The sequence below is a fragment of the Eurytemora carolleeae genome, unplaced genomic scaffold (assembly GCF_000591075.1).
Source record: "Eurytemora carolleeae unplaced genomic scaffold, Eaff_2.0 scaffold190, whole genome shotgun sequence".
Classification (NCBI taxonomy): domain Eukaryota; kingdom Metazoa; phylum Arthropoda; class Copepoda; order Calanoida; family Temoridae; genus Eurytemora; species Eurytemora carolleeae.
In genome coordinates, this window is record NW_019396577.1 from 253,179 (window position 1) to 268,426 (window position 15,248).

Below are 15,248 nucleotides of genomic sequence, written 5' to 3' on the forward strand. Positions count from 1 at the left end.
AAATTTACATTAAATGGGTTCTAAACTTGCTAAACTTTTAACCAGGACCTCTAGTTCACCCTGAGGGGAAGAGATTCAGCCAAAAGAAAGAAACATTTAGTTATTTTCTAGGGTTTAGGTAAGATATACCTAGATTAAAGGATTACGGTGAAGATAAACTTGAGTTAAAGTAAAAAATTGAATTAAAAACGAAAGGAATTGAGACTTTGCAACAAACTCTAATTTTCTATTCCTATATCTTTGTAAACCATTGTCGAAGACCTTAGATGATTCAAACTATGAATTCCGTTAGATTAAAATTCTAAGTTTGAAATATCTAAGGGTTACACATTCAAGTAGCAAAGAATAGATATTAGAAAATTTGAATTTGTGACAAAGACTCAACTCCTTTAATTTTGTTTTTACATTCTTCAGTTTAAAATTAATAGATTAAAATTTTAACACACGTCTAGGGGGATACTACCCCTACCCTGTATATGATCTTGCTCATTCTCCTGCATAAGCTAAGCATTATAGAATATGTTCTGAAATTTTGACATGGTTTAGACTTTGAACAGACCTAGTGTGGCGACAAGAAACCGATAACTTTTCTATGTATTGTATTGTATATACTATATATACCACATATACAATATATATATACATACATACTGCGGAGAACGGGAACTTCCAAGTACCAGGCACTAGTTAGATCTAGATCCGTAGTTCAAGGAATAGATAGATTGATCAACATGCGTCCGATAGATGGATAGATAGATAGATGAACATATGGGTATAAAAATTATCAAACGATTCCAAATTCTTGAAATATTTTCCTAGGTCGTTCATCGCCCTTATCTTAAGGGGTTGGGTTTAAGGCTCAGTTTAAACTAAGAAGAATTCTAGGGGCAGGAGGAATACAGGGGAAACAGAGATACAGAGAATACAGAGGGAATACAAGGAATGCAGAGAATAAAGAGATACAGGGAATACAGAGATACAGGGTATTCAAAGGATAGACGGAGGATTTAGGGGCTAGAAGGAGGATACAGAGAATAGAAGGAGGATACAGGGAATAGAGGGAAGATACAGAGGCTAGAAGGAGGATACAGAGGCTAGAAGGAGGATACAGGGGATAGAAGGAGGATACAGGGGTATAGATATAAGGATTAAGAAAGGATACATAACTGATATCTATATAACTCTGAATTCTGTTCTTAAATTTTTAAACAGCCTCGACTTTGAAGTGTCGCAACCCCTTGACCTTTGGGTCTACCTAACCAACTCAAATATTCTTTTTTTGTAGCCATAGGCATACACATTTTATAATTGCAACATGCAGGGTTCTAGCTATAGAAGGAGGATACAGAGGATAGAAGGAGGATACAGAGGATAGAAGGAGGATACAGAGGATAGAAGGAGGATACAGAGGATAGAAGGAGGAAAGGGGGGGGAGGGTGAAATAATCCAATGTTTTACAGCTCAATAGAAACCAAAGAAACCATTATATTTAGTCCGTTAAACTTAATGCATTCATTTAGGAGGAGGGTGGAGAGAAAAATATTTTATTCAAGGAATATTCTAGTTAAAGACTCCAGGGCTGGACATATTCCACTTTTTAAACGCAGGATTTGTTTTAGTCCGATAAATTTTCGTCGTAAACGTCATATCCTGACCTAGTCTGTAGGTTGATACATCTCAGCCACAAAACGAAAAATATAACAAAATTAACTAGATTTATATAATGTTCGTTTTCTGTTCAATTTCGTGTGTTTTAGGCATTTAGCCCGAACTGTTCAAAACTATCATAAAACAATTGATTTAGAATAAAGAAATTAGCTTTGTTTAAGAAAGTGAATATATTTCAACACAATCCCCCAAAAATATAATACTGGATTTTGAATCTCTCTTCTGTTCATCGTTTTAAAATTTTACTCATTTAGATAGTTTTCTGGAGATGAATCATATCTTCTCTTCTTTGTATTGTATGAAATGATTCTTTTTATGAATCATATTTTTCAAGTGAAATTCATCTAGATTTGATTTTAATGGTTGCACAATGTATCTACATAGAACTTTTAACAATTTTCTTTAAAAAACATAGAATTTTGTTTAATCGGTTAATTAAAAAATTATGTTTGTCATATTTTCTTTCCTAATTGAAAGTTTGTGTACCCTTCAATATCAAACTTTATCCCCCGCCAACCCTACAACATATAAACTTTATCCCCCGCCAACCCTGCAACATATAAACTTTATCCCCCGCCAACCCTACAACATATAAACTTTATATCTCGCCAACCCTACAACATATAAACTTTATATCCCGCTAACCCTACAACATATAAACTTTATATCCCGCCAATCCTCCAGCATATAAACTTTATATCCCGCCAACCCTCCAGCATATAAACTTTATCCCCTGCCAACCCTCCAGGATATGAACTTTATCCCCTGCCAACCCTCCAACATATAAACATTTTATCCCGCCAACCCTCCAGCATATAAACTTTATCCCTCGCCAACCCTCCAACTTATAAACTTTACCCCCCACCAACAGAAAGTATTATAAAATATCTCGACGAGAGATTCAGAGAAGAAATTTTTACGCGAAATTAAACCGCAAATTCGTAACTTGCAATATTTTGGCAAGAAATCTGAAAGAATGCTTTCTTTACTGTTTATTCGCATTCTTCCTTACTTACAAGTTTTTTAAAGATGTCGAAATTATTAGAGATTTAAAACTAGACATTTAGCAAGGGGGCTAAGGGCAAATAGTTTGCGCGTAGCGAGAAAATTTTTTTTGGCCCCCCTAAACATTTCTAGGGGGGACAGAAAAATGTGTATTAAACTCAACCATGAAAAAACTACCTTACCAATTCAGGATACTTTGGGGGTAAATTTTTATATTTCGGGGGGCATTCTTTTCAGTTTGGGGCAAATTTTAAACTATATTTCAGGAGCAAATTTTTTTTGGAGGGCAATTTGTCTAGTTGTTTGTTTTTGGGGCAAAATTTATTTTTGGGGGGGCTTTTTTAGTTTAGTCAAATTTGTGTATAGGAAATCCTATATCTTCATTTTGGGGTCAACTTTTTTATTTAAAAATATAAAAGGGGCATTTTTATAAACTAAGGGTTATTTTTTTGTGGGAGTAAAACTTCTTAATTTTTTGAGCAATATCTAAATAGAATAAGGGACATTTTCTGAGATAGGGCTGTAAATTTTAAAGTTGGTTGTATTTGGGGATAAGAAAATTTAATTTAGGTGCAAATTAAAAATATTTGGTTGCATTCTAAAAAAAGACAAGGGTTAAAAATGTTGAATGAAGGGGCAAATTTACGTCTGGTGAGGCAATTTGAATAAGAAAGTGAAAGTGTAATTTAAAAATCCAAATTTGAAGGCATTTTTTAAAGAAAGGGGACAAATAGAAAGAATCTGAGCTTATGCCGCCCCTAGTTGCGCGCATGTCTAAGAAATAAGAGAAAAGGGGTGGGTAAAGGAAAAGAATGAATATGGGGGGGAATTTTCAAAGTGCATGAAGGAGCTTTTTAATCAAAGAGTTATTTTTTTGTTGGGCGCAAAACTTCTTAATTCTGGAATAATTACCTTAAAATTGGGTGTATTTATAAAACAAATGGGGATAGAAATAAATTTTTAGATGCAAATTATAAATATTTGTTGGCATTCTAAAAACGGGGGCAAATTTAAGACTGGTGGGGCAATTTGAAAAAGAATGTGTGAGTATAACTCAAAAAATCCAATTTGGGGGTATTTTCTAAAGAAATAAATCACTTATATTGAAAAATGTTAAAGGGGGGGGGGGGGGAATTTGAGTTTGCTTTAAGAGTTGGGGACATAAATGAGTGGAGAAAAAATATCGTGGGGGCCTATTTTTTTCTTAAAATTCTAGAAAAAATTAGTTTTATTTGGAACTATGTGGACACATGTTAAGGAATTCTTGTCCCCCCATAATCAGTCTAGTTGGGCCGGCCCCCCCCCCCCTAGTTGCGTGCCTGATTTAAAACCATAATCTAGAGACTTTTAAGTCTGTTATTGCTCAAGTTTCCTGAAATTTTAACCAATCAGAGCTTGGTTGATGGGAGCGACCGGCATGGTAGTTGAACTGAGACTGTAGTACTGTGGAGAAATTTTTAGGATTAATTTGAGACACATAAAACGATTTAATGATGTATAATTACTTATTTTGATCGCAAATTCGACGTTCAAAATCATCCGTTTGGGTGGTTACGTTTTAATAATCGGTTTTTTAAAAATTATTCAATAACGACGACAAAAAATGTAACAAAATTCTACAGTAAACTAATAAGTTGTTTAGGAAAAGGTTGAGAAAATAAAAATTAACTCTTATTATCGAAAATAAGTAAGCTATTCAGTTATTAGTTTCTGTAATCTATCATTGTACATGAATATTTTCTGTAGATTTTCAGGAATTTTTATTGAAAAGACGACATTTGAAGAATTTGTAGAAATCTGCGAACAAATTCGTAAAGAATAAGAAATTCAATATAATGATGTAAAAGAAAAAATTGAATTCCTGTCAAATTTTTATTGAGAAATATGTTCTTAAACATCAAATTAGACTTTTTGTTACAATTTTCGTCGTCGTTATTGAATAATTTTTAACAAAACCAATTCTCAAAACCATCTCTTCAAAATAAACACTCTATGAGGGGTTAAAAAATTGAATTTGCGCACTCGCTGAAAAAATATGCAGCGTAAAAACATCTCAAAAGTTTTAAAGAAAAATTTTCTTAACAATACTACATTCTCAGATCACTCCCTTTAATCACCCACGAGAAGAGAATGGGTTTTGAATCGATTTAAATCCATTAAAAATTCCCGCATCATTCGTGTGTCCTTACTGATAGATAATAAGAAATAGCTGACTCATTGTTTTGAAAACTAACTTTTTTTATAAAAAATTACTATGAATTGTATTTATCGTAAAATCTATGATCTAACTCAACATAAAATGAAGTTTATGAGAAATTATATTTTTTCCCTTGTCATCATCAATGTGTCATAGTCTTGCATCATACCGACTTGAACAGGGCATAAAAAAACTTTTTCATTAAAAAAAATATTGTTTTTTCAACACGTATTAACAATTATTTATTCTTTGTTTTAAAGTTTACAAGTTTTATTTATTTAACAAGAGCTGCGTATTACTTTTGTTTTTAGACAAAAACAAAAATGTTCTTCCTTTCATTTCTGGTGTTTGTTATTTTATTTTCATTTATTTCTTGATAATTAGTTATATTATAAAATTGTAAAAATATTACACAATATCATCTTTAAATAATTATTGAATATTATTTTAATCTGTTTTATTGTTTATGTTTCATCCTTTTTTTCTCCTGAGAGCTCTCTAAAATGAAGTAATAGGTTGATTTTCAATCTTTCTCTGTAAATTGATTTAATTTTGGGGTAACCTCCTCAAACTCCAGTACGGGGGGGGGGGAGGTGAAATTTACTCCCCCCTTATAATCCTGCGAATGGACTTGATGAGGAATTAAAGAGATACTTTTATGAATGGTTCAGAATATTTATATCTATCTATAAATAAATATTATAAATGTAGCCTTTTATTTATCTATTTAACTGTAATATTCTAAACTAGTTCAAACTGAACCCACTTAATATTGAACTAGTTAAAACTGCACCCTCTCGTGCGCATTGGAATTTCTAAAATCTGTGCGTACATTTGCATATGAACTAAGAACAAAAAATACGTTAATTATGATATCATGATATTATCCTCTATTTAGTTTCCGTGTTTATTTTGAAAAGGAATCCTGTCAATGTGAAAGTAAAAATGAGTAAAATTAACTTCCCTACTAACCGAAAAACCTATAAATACGTATGACATTCGTATGTATACGTATTTTTAGGTTTGGAATACGTAACGCGATGCGTATGAAATACGTATTTTCGTAACCATTTCCTTGGTAAAAATACCTTTATGACAAACGTAAAAATGCGCATGAAAAAAACTAAAAATTCCAATTGTTAGGTATTTCCTATACGTAAAAATATGTATTTTTAAGACATATTTCATTTCTTAAACCAAAATGTTAAGAATTTTACTATAATTTTGCATGCACATTGTTCCTTCATATCTATACAACAAATTCCACAAATTTCTTGAATCCATTCATAGATATCAATTATTTACAATCCAATCCAATATTCTGTCTACACAAATTCACACCATCATCATTCCTTCATCTGTATCCATCTAAATCAACAGTTATATATTCATTTTGATTATATTTCCAACAATTACGTATTATAAATCTGTTATACTTCATACACTTACCATGCATTATACCTGTTACAAGAACAGTTATATATTCATTTTGATTATATTTCCAACAATTACGTATTATAAATCTGTTATACTTCATGCACTTACCATGCATTATACCTGTTACAAGAATGTTAAGAACTTCTTTATATAAAAAAATCAAAAATTTAATGACACTGATTCTAATGAAAACATCAATTTACTCCAAAATGATGGAAATTTTTAAACATTGTAATTACCAAAATGTTTGCATTAAATTTCTTACATACATAACAATTCTCTTATAAAGATCATAAAATATTTTTAAATTTTAACTTTAAAATAATTTTTTGTGCAGTTGAGGTTTCGTGAAACTTAAGAAAATGCAAAGAAAAAACCGAAAAAATTCGTGAAAATAAAAACCTAGAAACTTAGAAAATTATTTTATAGGAAATTTACATAAAATACGTATTGTTAGATTTGCAGCAAACTTTTAAACTCTATAATAAATAATTTTTTAAGTAAAGTAAAACCGAAAAATACGTAAAAAATCTGTATAATAAAAACTTAAAAATTACTTGGTATGAAATTTACAAAAATTTACGTATTTTTAGGTTTGCATCAAACTTATAAACTCTAAAAAATTAAAATTTTAAGTAAATAAAAAACAAAAGAATGCGTAAAAATTCGTGAAATAAAAACCTTAAAAAATTACTTGGCAAAAAGTATACGCAATTATTTGTAAAAAATACGTTTCTGGAAAACCTACGTAAAAGTACGTAAATATACGCAAGTTCTTTGCCGAACAGTTGAGCATAAGAATGTTTACTTAAATTTACCTAAAAATACGTATACCTATGTAAAGGCTTTAGTATTTTTAGGTTTTTGGATTAGTAGGGTTTTGGTTTCAAATAGTAGGAGTGACGAAAAAGAACATTCTTTCTCTAAATTCATCTCTGAATAAAAGGCATCCCGTGAAGTTCCTAGAAAGCCCCAACTCTGTCTCTCCCTCTAGCCCCCTCCTTCCGACAGCAGCTCCGCGGCATCCTGATATTTGGGTTTCCCCTGGTCCCTTCGAAGCCTATATTACAGCTGGAGAGAACTCTATTCCGTCAGTTGATAACAGGACCTGGAGTACACTAGACCCAACCTTACATATATCCATCTTAGATACGCAATATTTGTTGCAGTTGTCTTTATTACAATACAAGGAAATCGACTAGAATCATCAAAGACACAATTCAATCCAACCCAATCATGTATTTCCTGATCTTGTTCCTGATTGGTTGCATCAAAACAACAGAATCCGCAGTTGCCATTGGACTATCCAGCGTTCATCCAAGTGAGTATTCTTTATAATTACTTTATTGTTTATGTTGTTGCTTAAAATATCAGAATTATAAACTTTAAAGTTTGAAATTTTTCGTTCTATCTAACTTGTGTTTATGAAGGTTACCCTGGTTCTTGTATTGATGATGTGACCGGAAACCCCCATGCACTGGGCAGTAGCTGGCCTATACCTGATACTTGCGGTCAGCAGACCTGTATTCTTAGAGGAGACACTCTCTATATATCTTACGAATCCTGCGGATATTCTCAGGTACTTTTCAAACTATGTTTGTAGTTTTCAATAAATTCATTGAAAAGTAGACTAGAGATGTTAACCCAAATATTGTTTTGAAATCCTCTTTAGTTCTTGAGATTTTTTCCTGAACAAATTTTATGATACTAGTGAATATACCCTTTTTCAGGATTAATTATCATTTTTAAATATTTCCAAATTAATTTTTTCTGTTTAGGCTTTCCCTCCTTGTTACACAGTACAGAATATGAGTCTGACCTACCCAGCTTGCTGCCCTAGGGTCATCTGTGAACCTGTGGAGAAGAATGAAATTGATATCGGTGAGAAATCATTTTTTATTTATTTTAGAAATTCCTTTTTTTTGACCGAAGAAAGGAAAAATTTCAGGTGTTTCATTGTGTTTTCAAAAAGAAAATATTGTAACAATTGTTGCAAACATTAACAAATATTTTTTTTGTAGACGACTACGGACACTATGAGGACCCTGTACAAGACGGAGACCACCTGTACATGATGTCCAGCGACGACCATCATATTGTTCAGTACGATTCACACGTCTACGATACCATGGATCTTCCTGCCGGAGCTAACCCTGAGGATTATATGGTGGACTGGGATACGCTCTTCCAAACATTCGATAAATAGATTCTTTATCAATCATCATCCATTTTTCATAATTCATTCTATCCTACCTCCCCCACCTACAAGGAGATTCATTCTGGAAGAAACCCTGAATATTGTAAAATATTATTAAATACAAATGTTGTACAAAGATAAATTTGTAAATATATAAATTAATAATTTTATTAATCTTTTTGATTGGATTTTGTAACCTAAACATTTCTCAGTGAGGAACTTATAATTGGAAAAAATCTGTTAAACCGTAAATCTTTCATCAATTAATTCCGAAATGCCAAAATATTAAGTTGAACTATTTAAAAGTTCCCAACTCTGGTTTTAAAAAAAAGTAAAAAAACATAAATTTTCTAAGCTTGGAATTCTGTTTAAGTGACTCAGTTTTATTTAGTTTAAGTAAGATATATTTTTTGACATAATTCTTGGCATTAATTTCTGATCTAAAGTAAATGTTCTCTTTCTCCTTCTAACAGGTTTAAACTCAGCACAACTTTGTGAATAGTTTTGACAATAATGAAAAAAGATAAATATCAAGATTTAAAATATAAAATATGAAATTACTAAGTCAGTACTCAGTATGGTATGTTTTTATTCATTCCCCCCATACTCTTCATAGAACATTTATATAAACATACAGAGGCTAAACAGTTATCCGTATATTTTGTCGTTCGAGAAATTGAAAAAATTCCTCTTGAATATCATGTGGTTGGAACATGTTAAATACATTCTATTTGTCATGGCAACTCTGTAACTAGCCGGCTCAAATACAATAAATGAATTGTTATAAAATCTTCAATATATGAAAAGTAGTAATCTCTGTTTTGGTGTTGGTTTGTATGTTCGATCATTATTCAGGAACCCCTGGACCAACTTGCATCAAATTTTGACTGAGGAACTCGTAAGAACCAGGAGAGTGTTCTTTGCTTGATTTTAAATTCTAGGCAAAGCTGGTTAGAAAAAAACAAAACAATTTAGAGTTCCACAATGCTGATCAGTTTTCTGCATTTATCAACAACTAAATCAAAAAGTATTTTTATATTGTTATTTTATGCTTCTGATTAGGCTTCCAGGGTGTCGTTTCTTTATTTTCCTGATATTCTTTCCTCTTTAGTGCTTATCCATATGAAGCAAGAAATAGTTTTCTTCCGGATAATTTTCCCTCAAAATAATGTTCTTCCCGGGCTTCTTTTTAGGCCTTGTTTACAAATACTTTTTAGATAAGGACTCTTTCACTCAGACTCAGATGTGTAAAGAGCATTTTATAAACTAAAATATTCTAAACATCGCAAATTTTCTTATTTTCATTGGCAAAAAATATGAGAAAAATCCCCACAAAAACTTTGATCGAGTTTTCGACGTGTTTTTTTCATGCCCAGACTAGGAAAATAACTGTAGATTTGAGATTATTAATACATATTGTAAAAAATGGATCATTTGGATGACATGATAAATAAACAATTTCATATGAATTTTTATTCTGGAATATTCTTGCTTGTACTGAACATAAAATTGGGTTTTATCTTTAATTTTAATGCATGCCTACTGCACTGAGTGCACATTGCCTATTTTATATTTTACTAACGTACTGGTGTACCACATTTTTGCATATTATCTTCACTTGCGTAATGTCTATCTATCTCTTTATCTATCTGTTACGGATGGAATAGTGACCTATAATATTGTTCCTGGTTCATACCCTTTACTCTGCCCTTCTTTAGAATCATAATACATATTATACATTACAGTACTCTGTACGCTTGGTCTCGATATCCAATAAGGACACTTCTAAATTTAAATATAAATGCTTTATCTCTAAAATATAGTTGTCCTATGCAGAGGGTGTGGGCACCACGGGATATTAAAATGGAATTAGACTATCAGAATAAATCTGCAAAACGTGTAGATCAATGCTTCGTCCCAAGATTCAAAACACAAAGTTGTAAGTTCAGTACACTATTGTATAAATACTAGTAAATCCTGTATTTGGGATTAATATTTATTTTTTCGTATAAGAGATTGTTGACATAATTGAAGTACCCCCCNTTGTTAGTTCAGTTTACTGCATATATACTATACATGTAATACATATCGGGCTAACACGATATTCTGTAAACCTGCAGTACGTTGTACATTATATCTACGTTTGTAAACTTCTACGTAAAACCCATTAATCTTTCAAATGAATATGTAACATGATTAGCTTAATCGTGTGATATATTTAACGACGTAATTCTTAATTGCGACTATTTCAACTGTGCGTCAGTACGTAACATGATTGCCTTAATCATGTGATATAGATAACGACGTAGGAATTGTAATTACGCCTATTTATTTTAACTTTTAACATATAAACCTAAAATACATTAAATGATACAAGGTTATAATAAAAGGAAAGTTAATTGCAGTTGCGTATAATCCGCGTACATATTGAAACCAGTTCTCCCTGGGCGGAATTTATAAACAAGAATAGATGCATCACTATCAGTGTTCGTTTAGTATCCGAGGAGGTTAAAGCATTAAATTTTGATAATTTTGATAATTCACATAATAGATTCTAATGACCAGAATATTTCACTGATTTTTTATGTGAACGATAGATCTCATGTCAGGCTTCGACATCCGTCTTGTGTTTACATTACCGCCCAGAGACAGTACACTGCAGTACAAAAGATGCACACACCTCTGAAATAACTTTCCTTGCATTATAACCTTTAGTTGATATAGAATTGAGAGTTCGTACAGTTTACTCCAAGAGAGTAATCGTTCCCTGTTTCTTATAAACAGGTTGAGGATTGTGTCCTAGTTGAGACAGTGGTAGTTTACGAGATCGCGCTCAGTGGTAGTGGCGTTGATAGTATCACGGGATGGTAGCCGTGTGGAGTCTACAAGTCTATAATAATGAAACTTGTTCAGACGCTTTAAAAGAAGGAGAATTTACATTGCATGAATAAAAAAGACCTAAGCAAAGTCGTATTGTAGAAAAGACACAAACTACAGACATAAAATAATTCACATTGCAGATATATTTAATAGGATATATATCAACATATGTACATGAATTATTATTCCCTGGTTTTCTGTATGTCCAATCATAGATTTTAAACCCTTGGACTGATTTGCCTCAAACTATACTAAACCAGGGTAAGAACATTCCTGTGGTTCTACTCATCTCCCCAATTAAATTTAAGGCAAATCGGTCGAGGAGTTCCTGAGTTATGATCAAAAATTCAAAAAGAGATTACTACTTTATATATATAGAAGTATACTCCCTACACTAAAGATACAAACTTTAGAGGATTTACAAATTAATGACATAAATATACATTAAAACATATTTTGCAGCTTAATATAAAGTATATATAAAGAATCCCCTCTAGCAGACAGCTGTGTAATCTAGATAAACTAGAATGTTTAGAAAATGTAAATAAAACCAGATTTATCTGTTTACTTTCCCCATTATACAGCTAATACAACACAATACAGTTCATTCATATCCATACTTTTATCCATTTTCATCAAACTTTTTAACTCTTTTTTCTTTATTGTGATACTTATTGTCTTAGCTATGTAAACCAGATTAAATATTCAATTTAAACCAAGACCAATGGTTTAGATCTCACGTAAACACCAAATTTAAAAAGCTTAAGAGTACCTTCTTATTCTATAGCAGGGACGAAAACCCAGAAAATTTTCGAATTTTTTTGTTTGCTCCAACTTAATGCGAAAAATTTAGTTTTGGTTTAAAGATACGATTAAATCCAAAGTAGCACTTTTGTTAAAAATCTAAAAGTTGTAATTTAGATTTGTATCATGCAAGGTCAAAATATGCAATACCACAACAACTTGCAAAACTTTAAGATCTTCATCATGAAGTAAGAAAATTTAAACACCCGAAAAAATTGTAAACGATCTGATTACTCGCCTGAAACTCTAATTTTCTAATCTTAATATATTTGCAACCGAATCTCGTAGACTTTACGATTTTAAACTATGGAATCTGTATGACCAAATGGTTAACGATTTTGATATCAATGGTTTACGCTCAAATAGCAAAATTAGAAGATTAGAGAAATTTTTTTGAGGCGAGTTGACAGTTCTTACAGCCAATAAAGATAGATTTATGAAAAAAAGTACCATTTAAACCAATGACTTATCAAGGATGTCAGACTTATCATTATCAATTTACAGGGAAGCTTGTAATTGTTGAGTAATTGATTTGCAACCTGTTTTATATTTAAGAAATATTAAGATTTTAGTCGCAGAGAATAAATGTCTCCATTCTTATTTTTAAAAACCTCGTTGGACATTGAATATTTGGTATTTTTAATGTAAAGAGTTGAGTTCACACTGTACGCTTATCGGTAATTCAACCACTTTTTGAGAGATAAACACACAGATTTCTTTGGCCTCGATGATCAGTCAAAAGTGTAAAGATTGCCGTTGTAAATCGGGCATTGCGATCTTTTTATTTGAGAAAACGCTCAGTCTCTTGTTTTTCTTATTTACGTTTAAACCTGGAAGTATGGCATTCTTAGACTTGTAATCTTTAACAGACCAAAATATTTAGAAAAGTACAAACTCTAAATGCCAAAAGAGAGAGAGAGTATTGGAATTTTATCTTGCTAAAACAACCCATTAGAAACATTTTGCAACATTTTCATCTATACAACATTGGACTCCATTAAAATATTTTTTGAATTTTCGACACGGTAAACTTCTTTAGATTGATCTTTTTAAACACAGGTTTATTGCACACAATATTGTTCCGGAGCTTTGAAAATTAAATTGAAATAATTTTTTTTCTAACATTTTCTTATATTTTTATCCTCCTTTTTCTGTACTTTTTAATTCTATTTTCTTTCACATCAAAGTACAAGTTATATATGTTTCGTAACTGATCAGTTCCTTCTGTTTAAGGTCTCTGCTCTCCTGAGAATGCTGAATTCAGGAATTTTTGTGAATTTTGGAGAAACAGTTTCGCAACCTGGCCGTCTTGGGATGATTAAGGATGAGGAATGATGATTCTAGGATAAAGAAAGATGACGGTTCTAGGATGGAGAAGGATGAGGGTTCTAGAATGGAGAAGGATGAGGGTTCTAGGATGGGAATGATGAGGGTTCTAGGATGGAGAATAATAAGGTTCTAGAATGGAGAAGGATGAGGGTTCTATAGGATGGATAAGGATGAGGGTTCTAGGATGGAGAAGGATGAAGGTTCTAATATGAAGAAGGATGAGGGTTCTAGGATGGAGAATGATAAGGTTTTAGAATGGAGAAGGATGAGGGTTCTATAGGATGGATAAGGATGAGGGTTCTAGGATGGAGAAGGATGAAGGTTCTAATATGAAGAAGGATGAGGGTTCTAGGATGGAGAAGGATAAAGGTTCTAATATAAAGAAGGAAAGATGAATTGAATTGTTTGAGAATCCCTGAGTTAAGTTGTGCCCCTGGTCAAGCTACCTTCAGACGACCTAGGAAGGAATGTGATGTAAAAACTACTTATGTAAGTGTATTGCAACTCACAGGCGGAATTTCGATATGAGAGAGAGAAAAAAACTAGAAATTCTGATAAATGTTTCGAAATTTAGTTAGTTTAAGAAGAATTGCGCAGTTTTATAACCGTCACAAGAAAGCGTCATTTTTATGAGAAATCAAGGTTTTCACACTCCATAAAGTTTATTTTTACTTTTCTTAACATCACAAATAAATCTATAATTTTTATTTCTAAAAGTTGTTAGTTCATCGTCTAAAAATACTAAAATTCACCACTAATTTAAATATGGTGTAAACAATAAATATGCAACTTTCCTTATCCTTTCCTTTTCCTTTTATGTATATCTTTATATCTTTTTAGAATTGGGGGGAAATATTCCCACAACCTCTACTTTTAGAGGTTTTAAAATATTTTCTCCTGAAACACTTTATTTTGTATGTTTTTGTTATATGTAAAACGTATTGGAAAAAATAATACGTTGTTGCAGTTTGTTTTTTACTTTATCCCCCCCTCCCTCCACTTGGATAAAATCCTGATGAAGGGGGCACTAGATACAAAAAGTTTTATGCTGGTATCTACAAGATTTACAGAATTAAGGAGAAGGGAGATTTAGAGGGTTTGTTTACATTTTCTGTGAAACATCAGAACAGCTATGGAACTAGTTTATTGTAAACAAACAACATCTTGCAATGCTTAAGCCAACAGCCTCAGGATTGCCTAGTTTAAATCTTATATACTGCAATAATCTTTGTTATTGCAGTATACAATAATAATACAAACAAAAAACATTTAGAATAAAATAATTCCTAAACTGTTTAATAGCCAATCCATATCCCACCCTTCTTAGTTCTATTTTCTATGTATATCTTAGTATACATGAACCTCTCTCCTTAGTTCTATTCTCAATTTATATCTGAGTATACATAAACCTCTCTCCTTAGTTCTATTCTCCATGTATATCTGAGTATACATGAACCTCTCTCCTTAGTTCAATTCTCCATGTATATCTGAGTATAAATAAACCTCTCTCCTTAGTTCTATTCTCCATGTATATCTGAGTATACATGAACCTCTCTCCTTAGTTCAATTCTCCATGTATATCTGAGTATAAATAAACTTCTCTCCTTAGTTCTATTCTCTATGTATATCTGAGTATACATAAACCTCTCACCTTAGTTCAATTCTCCATGTATATCTGAGTATACGTGAACCTCTCTCCTTAGTTCTATTCTATTCATGTATATCTGAGTA

The 15,248-nt window shown here is 31.8% G+C and overlaps 1 protein-coding gene across 1 annotated transcript; it reads left to right on the forward strand.

Annotated features, from left to right (window-relative positions):
- Positions 1-7,389: 7,389 nt before the first annotated feature.
- Positions 7,390-8,674, forward strand: LOC111705794 (uncharacterized). Its single transcript, XM_023478461.1, has 4 exons — positions 7,390-7,628; positions 7,738-7,886; positions 8,086-8,188; positions 8,329-8,674. Exons 1-4 carry the CDS (start codon positions 7,544-7,546, stop codon positions 8,511-8,513), a joined length of 522 nt encoding a protein of 173 aa, XP_023334229.1. The 5' UTR covers positions 7,390-7,543; the 3' UTR covers positions 8,514-8,674.
- The last annotated feature ends 6,574 nt before the right edge of the window (positions 8,675-15,248 follow it).